General features: G+C 57.3%; 1 protein-coding gene across 1 annotated transcript in view; it reads left to right on the top strand.

Annotated features, from left to right (window-relative positions):
- Positions 1-7867, top strand: part of TNN (tenascin N) — a 32211-nt gene extending 24344 nt beyond the window's left edge. Inside the window, exons 15-18 of the mRNA XM_024551753.3 lie at positions 1119-1215; positions 2011-2178; positions 4766-4929; positions 6789-7867. Coding sequence (XP_024407521.3) covers positions 1119-1215; positions 2011-2178; positions 4766-4929; positions 6789-6932 — 573 coding nt within the window. The 3' untranslated portion in view covers positions 6933-7867. The remainder of the gene's footprint in view (positions 1-1118; positions 1216-2010; positions 2179-4765; positions 4930-6788) is intronic.
- Positions 7868-13406: the final 5539 nt, after the last annotated feature.

The raw sequence follows: 13406 nt of genomic DNA, 5'->3' as shown, positions 1-13406 counted from the left end.
ACTCTCACCAGAGCTGCCTGCCTTCTCCAGAGAGGAACTTAGGAAGAGAAAGCAGCCCGTAGGCTCACAAAACAGCAGCCAACTCTGCCTCCGCTTCCTCATTTCCTGCTCGTGCTTCCACCCTCTGGCTTCCGTGTCTCTAACTAACGCAGCCTTTGCGAAGGGCACCCTGATTCTGTGTCGCTAAGTCCCGGGGGCAGGGCAGGCCTTGTGTTCCGTGACCTCCCAGCAGCCTGTGGCGCTGTTGCCCACTCTTTCCCTTTGCGGCCTTTGTGAGTTCACGTTTCCGGCTTCCTCCCGAATCTCTGGCTGCTCCCTCTCTCCCCCGTGCACCCATCCTTCTCCGTGCGGGGGTCACAGATTTGGCTCCTCCTGTAGCCTTTACCACACAACAGGCTATGCAGCAGCAATAACGCAACACCACATTCCAAGGATCTGAAACTTAAAATGTTTTTTCTCCCACATGCAAAGTCTTTTTTGGGTTCGGCAGTCATTTCCAACTTAGGGATTCGAGCTGACTCCAGCCTGTGGCTCTGCCCCACAACACGTGGCCTTCACCGAGGCCCAGCGGCTCGGGCGATGGAAGAGGGAGCAAGGAGAACCATCCCCCCCACCCTCCTGCGCTCCCACTTACAGTCCTTGGCTAGGAGGAGTCACAAGACTCCAGCTGCACCTAAGGGAGGCTGGCAGGTCTTCCCGGACTCCTCCTGGCAGAGGAAGTGAAGTGGGACTTTGCATCATCTCAGACAAGCTCTCCGCTTTATAAGTCTGGCCTAGGTCGCTCTTCAGAGCTCTGGCCCTTACATTCAGCAGCTCCTATGGCATCTTCATTCACCAGTGACTCCCACTCCCGGGTCCCCAGCGAGCACACGGGCACTCAAAAAACCTGTCTGCTCCCAGAGCCCCCATCCCAGCGAAGGGCCGTCCAGCCAGCACCAGAACTGCAGAACTGCTCTTGACTCCCTCCTGCCTCAGTTCCACTCCCAGTCTACCCCCACACCTGTCCACGGTACCTTCCGCCTATGCCCAGGGCAGCCCCCAGTCCGAGCTGCTGTCCCCCCTCACTCGGTGGTGGCTGTGGGAGTGCATCAGAAGGGAATGGCCATCTCCCTTTGCAGGTCTTCCAGAGGCGGAACACCGGGCAGCTGGACTTCTTCAAGCGCTGGCGGACCTACGTGGAAGGCTTTGGGGACCCCAGGAAGGAGTTCTGGCTTGGTGTGACCTTGGAGAATCCGGGATGGTGGGGGTGGAGGGGGGACTCCCCTCTTAGAAAGCTGGCCAGGCAGCTTGAGGATGCTCACCGCGTTCAGGGAGAGGTCCCAGGGCCAGGGACCCTCCGGGGAACCTGCTGGCCAGCGTGTGGGAAGTTTCCCGCCGTGCTCTGGTAAAAAGCGGGACTGTCCCAGGTGGCCTTTCTGCTGCGTCCAAGCCCCACAGGATTTGCCTGGAGCCCGAACCCTGCAGAGCCGTAGGAGCAGACAAGCAGTCGGTGGAGCGGGATTGTGGGCGGCTATTAGGAGGGCACAGTAGTCGCCCCGGACTCTGCTGGCAATGCCAGTCATGCGGGCTCTGCTGTTTCCCTTCCCTCTGCTCCACTGAGAGAGGTTCATGGAGAGGGAAGTGGCCAGAAACGCCCATCGGGAAATGAAGAATTAAAACGTTGTAGTCCAGGGACTCAGTGCCCGGTAGCGCTGGCTTCGTGCAGAATCCCTTCGCCGACCCTAGAGTGAGTGGTGGGTCCCCTCTGCCCCTCGGTGGACAAGTGGACAATACATACAAGCTGCTGAGGCCTTAGAGAGTTGAAGCCGGCAGAGCAGGGTCACCCTGGAATGGCCCCCCACCCCGCCCTTCCAGAGGACAGGGCTTCCACACTCGGTAGCCTGATGGTGCCAAAGACATAGTTGGGGGAGAAAATGAGCGCCCCCAAAAGAGAAAGTGGAGGGAGGCCTGCATGAGCAGAGGAGGTAAAGGCCAAGGTGACGTTGGATGAGTGTAAGTCTTTGTTTCCAGGACTGGACAAGCTGCATAGCCTCACCGCGGGCGCCCCGACCCGGTACGAGGTGCGGGCGGACTTGCAGACCGCCAACGAGTCCGCCTACGCTGTCTACGACTTCTTCCAGGTGGCCTCCAGCCAGGAGCGGTACAAGCTCACCGTCGGGAAGTACAGGGGCACCGCAGGTGAGAGCCCTGGACCTGGGGGTGGGATACTGTTGTGGGAAGGCGAACGGTCCTCACTGACTGGCAGCGGAGACCCTGCCCCCAGCAGGGGGTCTGGGGTAAACAAAGTCGTCAAAGCAATCCGGGACTCTCACAAAACTGGAATGTTACACGTCGACCCTCCCCATCGCACCCCCACTCCGGGGTGCTGTGCATGGGCTAAGGAACCTCATTCTGAGAGACCCACCCTGTGTGCCCACCCGCCCCCCACTGGGGCTCCGTGGCGGGGCTGCCACCCTCACACAGTGCTGAGCACAAGTGGTGCTGTTCCCACAAAGACAGGAAATGAAAGGGCCGATTCCAACAGCAGGAAGTGTGGGTCCCATCCAGGTGACAACATGGGAGCGAGCAGCAGCGCAGCAGCGGTCGGGGACCTCCACCCCCGACGAGCGACGTGACAGAAATCCCGGGTGCACCACCGACTGTTTTCTTGAAGAGGGGAGGGTGGTTACTCTTTCAGTGTTATAGCTAAGCCTCTATTTGTAGATTTTAGAACCCTAGCGAGTAGGTCTGTTGCTTGATTTTGTACGTGTTTTTTCACTTTTTAAAAAATTGTTGTTCTATTACAGCTGCCCCAATTTTCCCCCGCTGCTCTCCCCTGCCCTGCCCACCCCACCCCCACAGTCAGTCCCCGGTGCTGTCCACGCCCACGGGCCATCCACACCTGTTCGCTGGTTCGGCATGTTTTTGACTTTGGTGTGACTGGGTAGGAATGTGCACCAGCCAGATCAACTGACCGTGTAGGACACGGTCTCTCCCCTTAGACTCACGGGGAAATAGATCAGTAATGATACAAGGTAACTTTTGCAAAGAATCTGGTAAGTGGTCAGGAGACTGAGGAGCTCCAGGAGCGTGGACAAGGCGGGGCGCGGAGGGCTGAGGGGACTGATGGGAGCTTCTGCAGGACGGAGGAGCTAGAGTTGGGTCTGAGAGGGTAGAACTCAGGTAGGAGGAAAGGAAGGGGCTCCCCAGGCCCGAGGCGTCCAGGACTGAGCCGAGGCAGGGACATCGCCGTTTATCCTTGGAACCTGTAGCTCTCCCAGAATTTTCTGCTCAATGACCCCTGGTGGTGGAAGCCTGTCCAGACACCGTGATCAGAAGTGGCCAACTGCTAATGCCAAACTTCTTCCGGATTTTAGGATTTAACTTAAAAAAAAAAATCACATGAATTTTGCATTTGCTCTCATTTCCTGGGCCTTCGCAGGGGCCTGGAGCACAGTAGTTGAGTCTAAAATAGAGGCTGCCAGTGAGACTGTTCTGTACGACCTCAGGGATGTGCTGTGTCGTGAAGAACAGTCCCGAGACCCAAACAGCCCCCACCTGGGTCGGGGAGGGGATGCGTCGGGTGACACGGTGACAGGAGAGGAGACGAAATGGGAGGGGCGGGCATGTTGACGGGGCCCCCTGTGGCTTTGCAGGGTGGAGAGGTGCCCGACCCACCCCGAAGGTTTGCCAGGGGCTCCGGCTAGAGTGTTTGTGAGGGTGATCAGCAATCTCGGGGAACAGGTGCAAGCGTAGGCGGTGTTCTCGTAAGAACAGAGCTGACTTGAGCTTGGGATCGATATGGGCCCTGATTGCTTTTTATGAGCTGAATTAAAAAGGAACTTACAAAAGGATGACAGACATGATGGGGAAACAGGAGAAGGAGGAGTAAAATAACTGCAGGTTTCCACACCCGATGAGACAGAACACTGAAGGGCGTCGTGTGCCCAGAGGGCGCTGCAGGCCCAGGTGTGTGCCCTCAGGGGGTGCGCGGGAGGGAGGACCCAGGAGGGGACTCTTCCTCAGGGTGCGCTGAGCTGGGCTTTGAACGCTGGGTAGGGTTTGGACGGAGGGAGGGCAGAGCGGAACCGGTGGGCGGTGGGCAGGGGCATGGAGGCTGGACCTGCCCACCGCACAGGTGGAAGGTGCCCGTGGGGACAGCGGGCTGTGAGATGGAGCTTAGGGAGCAGGCAAGTCCCAGGCCTGCAGAGCAGAAAGGAGAAATTCATCCCCCCCCCACCCCCGTGTGGCAGAAAGTAGGACGAGAGGCCTGAGAGGACCGATGCATAGGCTTCAGGGGGGCCTGGAGGCTGCTTGTGGGGTCGCAGGTCAAGCGAGATGGGAGCCACCCCGCTGGCAGTGAAGCGGAGGGGAGGTGCAGAAGGAAGGGCTTGGCAAAGGTGCACAGCAGGTGTGCCGGACGTGGCTCACAGGTTTCTGGTCTGGGTGGCTGGGCGGAGGGTTGAGCAGAGACAGGGAGGGCGGGAGAGGACAGTCCCGTCCCCTGGGGAGAGTCCATGCGTCTGCTGCTGGGGACTTGGATCTTTCACGTGACTGTGAAGCTTCTAAGTGAAAGTTCTGCTAAGGCGGATGGAGAAACAGGCCTGGCGCGTGGGAGACAGGCCAGGAAAGAGAAGCTGCCCTGTGGCCGCTGTGAGAGGCCCGAGTCCCTGTGGCATCCTGGACCGGACCCTCGGCATTTCCATGCTGGAGGTGTTCCTGCTGAGCCCTCAGCCCTTCGGTGGGACAGCATACACTCTGACCTCTCACGTCTTCCCTCCTGCAGGGGACGCTCTTTCCTACCACAACGGGTGGAAGTTCACAACTTTCGACAGAGACAACGATATCGCCCTCAGCAACTGCGCCCTGACGCATCACGGTGGCTGGTGGTACAAGAACTGCCACCTGGCCAACCCCAACGGCAGATACGGGGAGACCAAGCATAGCGAGGTAGGTGACGGGCGCTGCCCGCTGGCAGTCCCCAAAGGGACACCCTCCGGGCTGGTGCATCTGCCCTTCTCCTTCTGCTGCCCCCACTCAGGGCGGAGGCGCTTGTTTGCAGCCTCCATGGCCTTGAGGTCAGGCACTCCCTGCCCATCCGCTGTAGCCCCTCCCCACCCTGCCTTCCCCCCAGTGCCACACACCTCGCGCAGGTCCGGGGGAGCCCGGGCTGCCCACTGCGGAACAGAGACAGGTGATGCGGGTTCCACACAGTCTCACTTTACCCGTTCACACACAGACACTGCCTGAGACAGCTCGGGCCGCTGTAACAAAACACCACGCCCTGCGAGGCTTGAACAACAGATACCTGTTTCTCCCTCTCCTGGGGGCTGGAAGTCCAACATCAAGGTGTGAGTAGGTTCATTTCCTGGCAAGGACCCTCTTTCCTTGTTCCCATGTGTGGCAGAGAGATTGAGGGAGCCCTTGTGTGCTCTGGTGTGGCTCCCTCTTCTTACAAGGGCACCGAGCTCATCTCTCCTGACCTCATCCAGCCCCAGCCCCCTCCCAAAGGCCTCGTGTCCTGAACAGTATCACAGTGGGAGTTAGGGCTTCAACACACGCGTCTGGGGTGGGGGTCGGGGCCAGTCTGCCCGGAACTCTGTGCTGAGCCAGTCTCTCCACTTCAGGAGTGCGCACGCGGGCCACGTTCTCGTGGGCCCCTCCCTGCACCCAAGTTCCCTCGGGCCCCGCCCTGCCCCTTGCTCCGAAACCGTCCTCCCAGCAGTTTCTCCAACATCTGTGACGGTTGCCCATCATCCTCAGTCCTGCTGCCTCCTCCCAGCTTCCCGAAAACTGCACCTTTGCTCCAACTCATCACCAACCCATCCCCCGCCCGGACTCTCGGAGTCCCCACCCTGGGTTTCCCATCCCGGGCCTGATCCTGGCCTCCACGCCCCAGGACTCGCCTTGCACCAACGTAACTGTAAACCCTAGCACACCTGAAGTCCAGGCACACTTTGATTACTTCGGCCCGACTTCGCAGCAGCGGGGACTCCTAATCCTGGGGTGATTTTTTAAAGGGACGAAACGTGCCCCCGGGGAGCCGAGGAGGGTGAGCCCAAGAATCAGGGTGGCAGCGTGGGGCCCGTCCTGGGGATCTGATATTTGAACCGAGCAGCCAGCAGGCCCCTCAACCAGGCCCACATTTGCTAATAAAAGACATTCATTTGGCTAATGTGCGTTTCACAGTCTGCAAGGCATTTAGTTTCTTGTTTATTATTTACCTCACAAATTAAAATACATAAAATTGGTCACTTGGGCTCTTTTTTGGCCAGGTTGCAAGGTTATTAAGTGAATTAAATATTGCGCTCACCAGTCAAAAGACATAAAATGAAATTCAGTTTTTAGCAGGCTGTTTGTTACCCCAGAGCTAATATCTAAGCAGTCTAAATTGAAAATGATTTCACACAATAGGCCAATTAATACGTTTATTTTTGCCTTTAAATTTTTGGAAAGAAAAGAGAGAAGCAAAGATCGTGTGACCGGTGCTGGCCAGGCAGACCCTGTGCTTTTTGAGCCTCTGCAGCTGCTCCCCTGGCCTCACCCACCTCCAGGGCCCACACCCCTATCTCCAATCATAGGGTGAGGATTTGAGGCTGTCTCGCACCAGCTGCCCAGCAGAGGGCGCATGTTTCTCGATTCCACCCTCATTTCCCTTATGGTGACTACCCCAGGCACCGCTTGGCTCTGTGTCCCTGAGCAGTTAGGGCTTGGTTTCCCAGGCAAAGAGGCCTTCCTTTGCATCACAGCCCACCCGACCCTCCTCCCAAGGGCCTCTTCTTCATGCTGGCTTTGTTTTCTTTATGTAGGGGGTGAACTGGGAGCCGTGGAAAGGACACGAATTCTCCATTCCTTATGTGGAGCTGAAGATCCGCCCTCATGGCTACAGCGGGGCGCACGTCCTGGGCCGGAAGAAGCAGGCACTAGGAGAGAATTCAAGAGCATTCTGGTGATCCATTTGTGCATCCATCGCACGAGGCAAGACCAGCCCGGGGGTGGGGCTGCGTAGACTTGGGGTGGGGTGGGTGGGTCCTGGGGACCGGTGAACGGAAATTGGAGGGAAGGTCGTAGCCTTCATCTCTGAGATGGCTGGATCGCCAGTAGGACAAAGCGTGTCGCCAAGGCTCAAACCACAGAGGGCGCTTCCTTATCCCCTGCGTTGTAGCCCATCTCTGGGGGGCCCAAAGACCCCCGTAGTAGATGCATGGGGCGCGTGGGAAAGACAGCTGTGAACTGCGGGTTTTTCCGTCTGTCTTCAGTAATGAGTAAAAACAGAGTCTAGTGCTGTCCCTATTGGAAAACTCTGGAAATCCGTAAATATATAAAGAGAGAGGGAGAGAAAGCTCGGCTAATACAAACCTTCTGTCTAGAAAGAAGCCCCAAAGAGGTGCTCTCTCTGAGGTGGCCCAGAGCCCGTGACCTCCCATTACCCCGGGTCCCGAGGAAAACGGGATAAATCTTTCCCCTGTAGCTAACTAAGCTCTGCCTCCCCAGCCTGCTGGAACCAAAAGCTCCCCGTTTCTGCTATTTTTAAGTGTTCTCTTTCCAGTGATTTGCATAATCACTTCCAGAGATCTGCATATGTTGTGAATAAATTCTCACTCGTTTCAATTTTAAATAATTTGACTGTCTTGCTAATTGGCTCCTCCCAAAGACTCTTTGCTGCGACCCCCTTTCCAGTGCCAGCTTCCCTCCCTTCCTTGGCCCCCCACTCCCTCAGTCCCCTGGGTTTTTGTGAAAGTGCTCAGCCTCGGAGGCTGGCTGTTTGAATGGGCACCAGCTCAGATCCTTCTGGCTAATTTCCCTATCACTTTGGAAGGTTTTTCTGTAGGGAAGTCCGTGACCATTGAAGTAACTCAAATTCCTATTCAAGATGAAAGTACTAATAAACCACTTGATTAAAAATAATTGCCTCGTGTTGTTTTCCCCACATAAGTGCGCTTGAGTTCTAAATTTAACCTAATCACAAGCGCAGGCGCAGTCTGTGCATTATAATGGAATATGGCTGGCTGGGGCCTCTCCCAGGCGTGGTCGCCGATGATGGTATTTGGAAGCAGGGGTTGAGTGGGAAGGAGGACAAATGTCACCTAACAGCTGCAGTCTCCCTCCAAGACCCGGTTGTCATTTATTGCCTCGGTTTCTCCCAGTTTTAACCTCTGGCTGAATGCCAAGCTGTACTTCTGAAACTTTTTTTTTTAATCAACCTTTAACATTGTTACCCCCTCCCGCAACACACACACTGAGCAATGCCATAGTTACTGCTCGATCTCACGGTGGGTGGTCTGAGCCACGTCCAGTCCCAGTGCTGGACTGATGGTTAAAAAGCGTGCTGCGCCTTCGTGGACTCCACGAGAATCTGTGTCTGCCCGCTTCTTAACAGGCGGTGTGCTTGGCACTGGGGAGACAGGCGGGCAAGCTGGGCAGGGTCCTGGCACTGAAGGGGTGTGTGCACCGTCATTCATTCGTTTGTTCCTTCCTTCCTGCCTTCCTTCCCCCAAGTACTGATTGAGCCCCGGTGTGTGCCCTGTTCTACTCTGGGCACCGCTGCAGCAGGAGTAAACGAAACAACATTCCTGCCCCGGGGTCACTTTCTGCACTGGAGCCTGTCACCAAACAAGCAGAAACACACAGTTCCCGGCAGTGCTGAGCGCCCTGGAGGCAGAGGTCGGGGCTGGAGGTGGGGCTTGCGCAGGCCTGGGGGTGGGGTGGGGGAGGAGGGGGATACACGTGCAGAGGCCAGCCAGCGTTCCTGCCTCCGATCCAGCTCTGGCGGGACTCGAGCTTGAGCTCATTTCCTCGCCGGCTCAAAGGTCCTTCTGGGCAGCTGCCCAGTCCCGAGTTCTCTTGTCCTGTCTGCACGTAGGGTCCACACCTTGGGGCCCAGGAGCCTCGCGCTCACCCCAGTGGGTGCAGGCTTGTAGAAAAGAAGGAGCTCCTCTGCAGTGGCTCGACCAGGGAGTGGCCCGGGGCTGGGGGTGTGCATCGTGGACTCGCTTGTCAACCGGGCTTGGGAAAGCGGGTCGCTGAGCGTTTCCCCCCAGCGCTCTGACTGTATGTCTGGGCTGGGGACCACTCAGCTCTGGACACGTGGGCGCAGGCAGCAGCCCCAGCCCCTGTACCCCATGTCCTCTGACCCCAGACAACGACTGGGGGAAACTGGTTGTGTCTTGCTGTCTTTTGCCTGTAGGACCCATGGTGCCCAGAAGTCTCAGGGTGGAGAAAACCTTAGCTGACCCTTCCAGGGTTCTACGGGAGGCAGCGCAGGAAGTGGGGGGAGGGGAGCTCATTTTCGGAGGATGCTTATCTGACGAGGAACAGTTCAGCCCTTAGGCCAGGCTGCCTACCTAACCTCCTTTAACTGTGACCAGCTCCGCTCTGGTGGCTGAAATTGGCCTCAGGAAGGGGTTTCTCCGTCAACCTGCTCTTCAGAGGGTCCCACATTTTTCTCAGAGTCAGGTTGAAGCCACTGGGGACAAACCAAAGGAAACAACAGCTGTCAGAGAAGGGACAAGCTGCCAGCCAGGCACCAGGGTAGAAGTGAGGACACAAGTGTCACAAGCATTTAGTAAAGACCCACAGGACACTACAAAGCAGTGACACCAGCCCCTGCGCAGTGTGGTGGGGCTGGCCCTGGGGACACGCCAGGGGAGTGGGCAGTGGGACGGCTCTCGGTCTCACTCCCCGTCAGAATCAGTGGGAGCTGCTGTGTTTGCAGGCCCTGCCCCACCGCCGGGGCCTCTGCTTCAACCAGCCTCAGCTGCGCCCTGTGCGCCCGCCCGCTCGCCCTTGCTTTTTAAAAGTCCGGGGAGACAGGGGGAGGTTTCAGGCAGAGGGCAGAGGTTCACAGACAAGGAAAGGGCCATGCAATAGGCCTCAGACTTGGTTTGAGCCAGAAATAGTGGGAAAGGGGAGAAAGCTCAGATTAAAGAAAGATTTAGGAGGAAGAATGAGCAGGATTTGAGGGGCCTGGGTGGTGAAGGCAGGGGAGGGGTCCTCCCCTGACGGTTTAGAGCCAGCTCTCTGCAGGAGCTTCTGCTGGGGTGGGGCCCCGGAGTTTCTGTTCCTCAGACGAAGACAAGAGCTCTGCCTACGAACTGAGGATTCTCGGGGATTCCGGGATCATCGAAGCCAGAAGGTGCTGAAGGGGCCAGGGCGCACGAGCAAGGGGCAGCTGGCAGAAAGAGGGACCAGGTGCTGTGTGTGAAGGGCAGCGAGGCAGAGGAAAAACAAGTATGAATCGTGAACATCTCTTGGTGAAACTTAATCGTTTGCTGGAGGAAGTCCTGTGTGAAAATAATTCCCAAGTCATTCCTTTAAGCTGTTTCCCTGGGCCATGGAGCAAATCTGGAAGGAGTTCTGTGGATGAAGAGCGAGGATGTACAGGGTCATGCCTGCCACCCCAGCAGGAGGCGCGCTGTACCCAGCCAGGCCAGGAGATGGCAGTGTTTCCCCGCTCCACCGCCACTTCTCTCCATGTAAAGGTGAGTTCTGGGAGCTCCCACTTTTCTTCCTTCCTGGGTAATATGGCCTTGAGAGCCAGCCTGTGGGGCATCCAACCTGTGCTTGGTCAATGCCCAAAACAGGTCACTGGGATATACCTCGAAGAGATGGCCTCGTGAGCACGGACTCAGTCCTCGACCCTGGCTCACCTGGGTGGTGAGTCAGGTGGGATGGGGGCTGTTGGCTTGGTGGAAGGAAGGTGGGGGGCACCTCCAGAAGGGAGTCTAGGCAGTTTGTAATATGCAAAGAAATCCACGCCCCAGGTCTTCCTGGACGCCGGGCTTTCCTACGGGGGAAAAAGGAGAAAGCGGTAGTTTCCATTCTGATGTTACATGAAGAAGTCAGGTTCCCAGGTTCGCCCACAGAAGCCTGCTCGTTCTGTAACACAGGATCGCAGTGCCCTGCTAAGGGAGGGACTGGGGAACGGTGGTTTTGCAGTGTTGAGATTTAAAGGGAAGAAGGACACAAAACGGAATGAAAATAGTTCTTCATTTCGGTAAGTGAAGAAAATGAGCTTTGATTGGAGCAGGCTGAGGAGGCAGATGAGGCATGGCTCGGGACACCTGGAGGAGCCACCTGGGGGTGGACAGGCTCGCGTGCAGAGCCCTCTGTTGTCTCCGATACCTTCCGACTCCAGGGAGGTGCCCACGCCGGCACGTGGTCCAGATCGTGATGCTTCGTGCCCAGCTGGGATGCTGGGAGAGGCGTCTCAGGCTGTGTTCCATGCCAGGTCTGGGGAGCTGCTTTCTCCTCTGGGCCTCGTTTTCTTCACTGATAATCGGGAATGACACCCACCCCTGGTGTATGCGCTGCGTCCGTTGCTGTAGGGGCCCGACAGCCCTTGGGAGTGGGGAGGCAGAGTGCCTGGACCTTCAGTCTCCAAACTTCATTGAAAGCTTTTGGATCTTCTGCCCCTCGACAGAGGGGTACCCCTAGCCAGCTCTAAGGTCTGTGCGCCCTGAATACCCACCAGTGGAATTATTAGGGGTTGCTAATGGAAGGAGGAGAGAGGGCAGAGTGAGAAACAGAGCTTATGACAGGTCCAGGAGGTCCCGTGTGCATGTCAGAACCAGTTTCCTTGGGGGTGGTGGGATCTGGGCTGTCAGCAGAGGAAGACGGGAACGGGTGATGCTTGGGGGAATATAGGAAACCCCCAGGGCAGCGTTTCCCAAGCGATGTTCCCCGGAGCCCTTGCTCCTCCAGGTGCACTAAGAGGTTTGATGGTCCAATAAGCTTGGGAAATCCGAGGTCAGCAGAGTTGCACCTGTTTGTTACAGCACCTGTTAGAAGCGCATGTGATACGTGCAGTGCGAGTCTCAGGGAGGAGAGGGCCATGCAGTGTTTGCCAATGTATCTGACCGTAGAATTTGTCTGTTTTCTGAGAATCTAGTTACAGTTTCTCCCAAGTGTGATTCAGAGCCCGCCGGCATTTCCCTAGAGTGCCAGTTCCTAGAGCAGGCGTCTGGCCCCGCCCGAGGTCCAAAACATCCGGCAGGAGGGTGGTGCGGCCTGGGGGCTGGGCCTGGGAGAAACAGTCCGGGACTCTTTTCCCCAATAGGTTTGTTTGGCGGTAGTGTGCATGCGCCGGGCCCCGTGCCAGGTGTGGGAGATACGCTGGTGACTACCACAATTTCACCCTGGCCGCAGAAAGGCTGGTTCTGATGTGTGCGGGGAGCGGGGTGGCGTGCCGGGAGCACAGAGACACGAGACACACACGGCCGCAGTATGATCTGACCTCCGTGAGGGGCGAGTCTTTGTGGTCACGGCAGCTTCCCTGCGCGTAAAATCTGGCACATTTTACCGGACGTGTGTTTCTAACAGCAACAAGACTTAGAATGATAGAAACCCCTCATCCATCCAATGAGCACGGCGATCTCAGCGCAGACAGGTGTGTGAGCACCATGTAAGATCCAGGGAGTCTTCAGCAGGTTGGGTCTGAGGACCCCGGCAGTGGAAAAAGATGTTGACGCAAACACTCGCCTGACCTGGCCACCAGGGGGCACTGTCGCCACACGGTGGCTTGGTGGTGGGCCACGGGGGACTGGGGCGAGGCGATAGGTACTCAGGCCAACTCGCCTTCCACGCACTACAAACTGGCAGCCCTTATTCATAGGCTACTCCTCATGCTGTAGCCAGGGGTGTCCGACCTTTTGGCGTCTCTGGGCCACACTGGAAGAAGAAGAGCTGTCTTGGGCCACACAGTAAATACACTGTGACATGTAATCACCAAAAACACTCATCATGTTTTAAGAAAATTTACGGTTTTGCGTTGGACTGCAGGCAGCCGTTGACCGTGGGGTTGGACACCCCCGCACAGCACAGTGTGTGGTGAAATTAGCGGACGTGTCTCACCCGGGGAATAGAAAGTGTGCGTTATTTTCACTCCCTGTCTCTGGGCTGCACCCTGGGACTGTCTGGCCTCTTGCTTTCTTCTCGGAAGTTTCTTCTCCTCCGACTTCTAGAGCACAGCTCTCTCGTGGTCTCCTGCCCTCAGCAGTACCAACCCCCACGCGCCGGGCACTCAGGCCAAACCAGGCCTGTGTGTGCTGCTCTGCCCGAGTCACCTCACTTACAGACTTCAGTCTCGGGCCTCACGCCTGGTCCCACATTGTCCATATCCCGTATTCATACCCTGAGGGCAGGGCCACGCCTGGGCAGGTGGAGCTGGTGGCATTCAGCTGTGGCCTCCCGTCAGGTGTCCGCAGCGGCGGCTCCCCCCACTCGGCTTCTGAGCAGCCTGCCCTCCTCTGCTCCGGGAAGGTGTGTGAGTCCCTGGGGAGCAGAGAGCTGCCTGAGGGTCTCTGTGCTCGGCCCTCGGGCTGTCAGGGAGTGTCTGGTGCTGGGGAAGGGGGCCCAGGAATCCTCCAGAACTAGAGACACCCCCTGCCTTGGGGGAGAGGAGATGCAGGCCTTGCTTGCTCAGCCCT

Source organism: Desmodus rotundus, chromosome 12 (assembly GCF_022682495.2).
Source record: "Desmodus rotundus isolate HL8 chromosome 12, HLdesRot8A.1, whole genome shotgun sequence".
NCBI lineage: Eukaryota > Metazoa > Chordata > Mammalia > Chiroptera > Phyllostomidae > Desmodus > Desmodus rotundus.
This window is presented reverse-complemented; position numbering and strand designations above follow the sequence as displayed.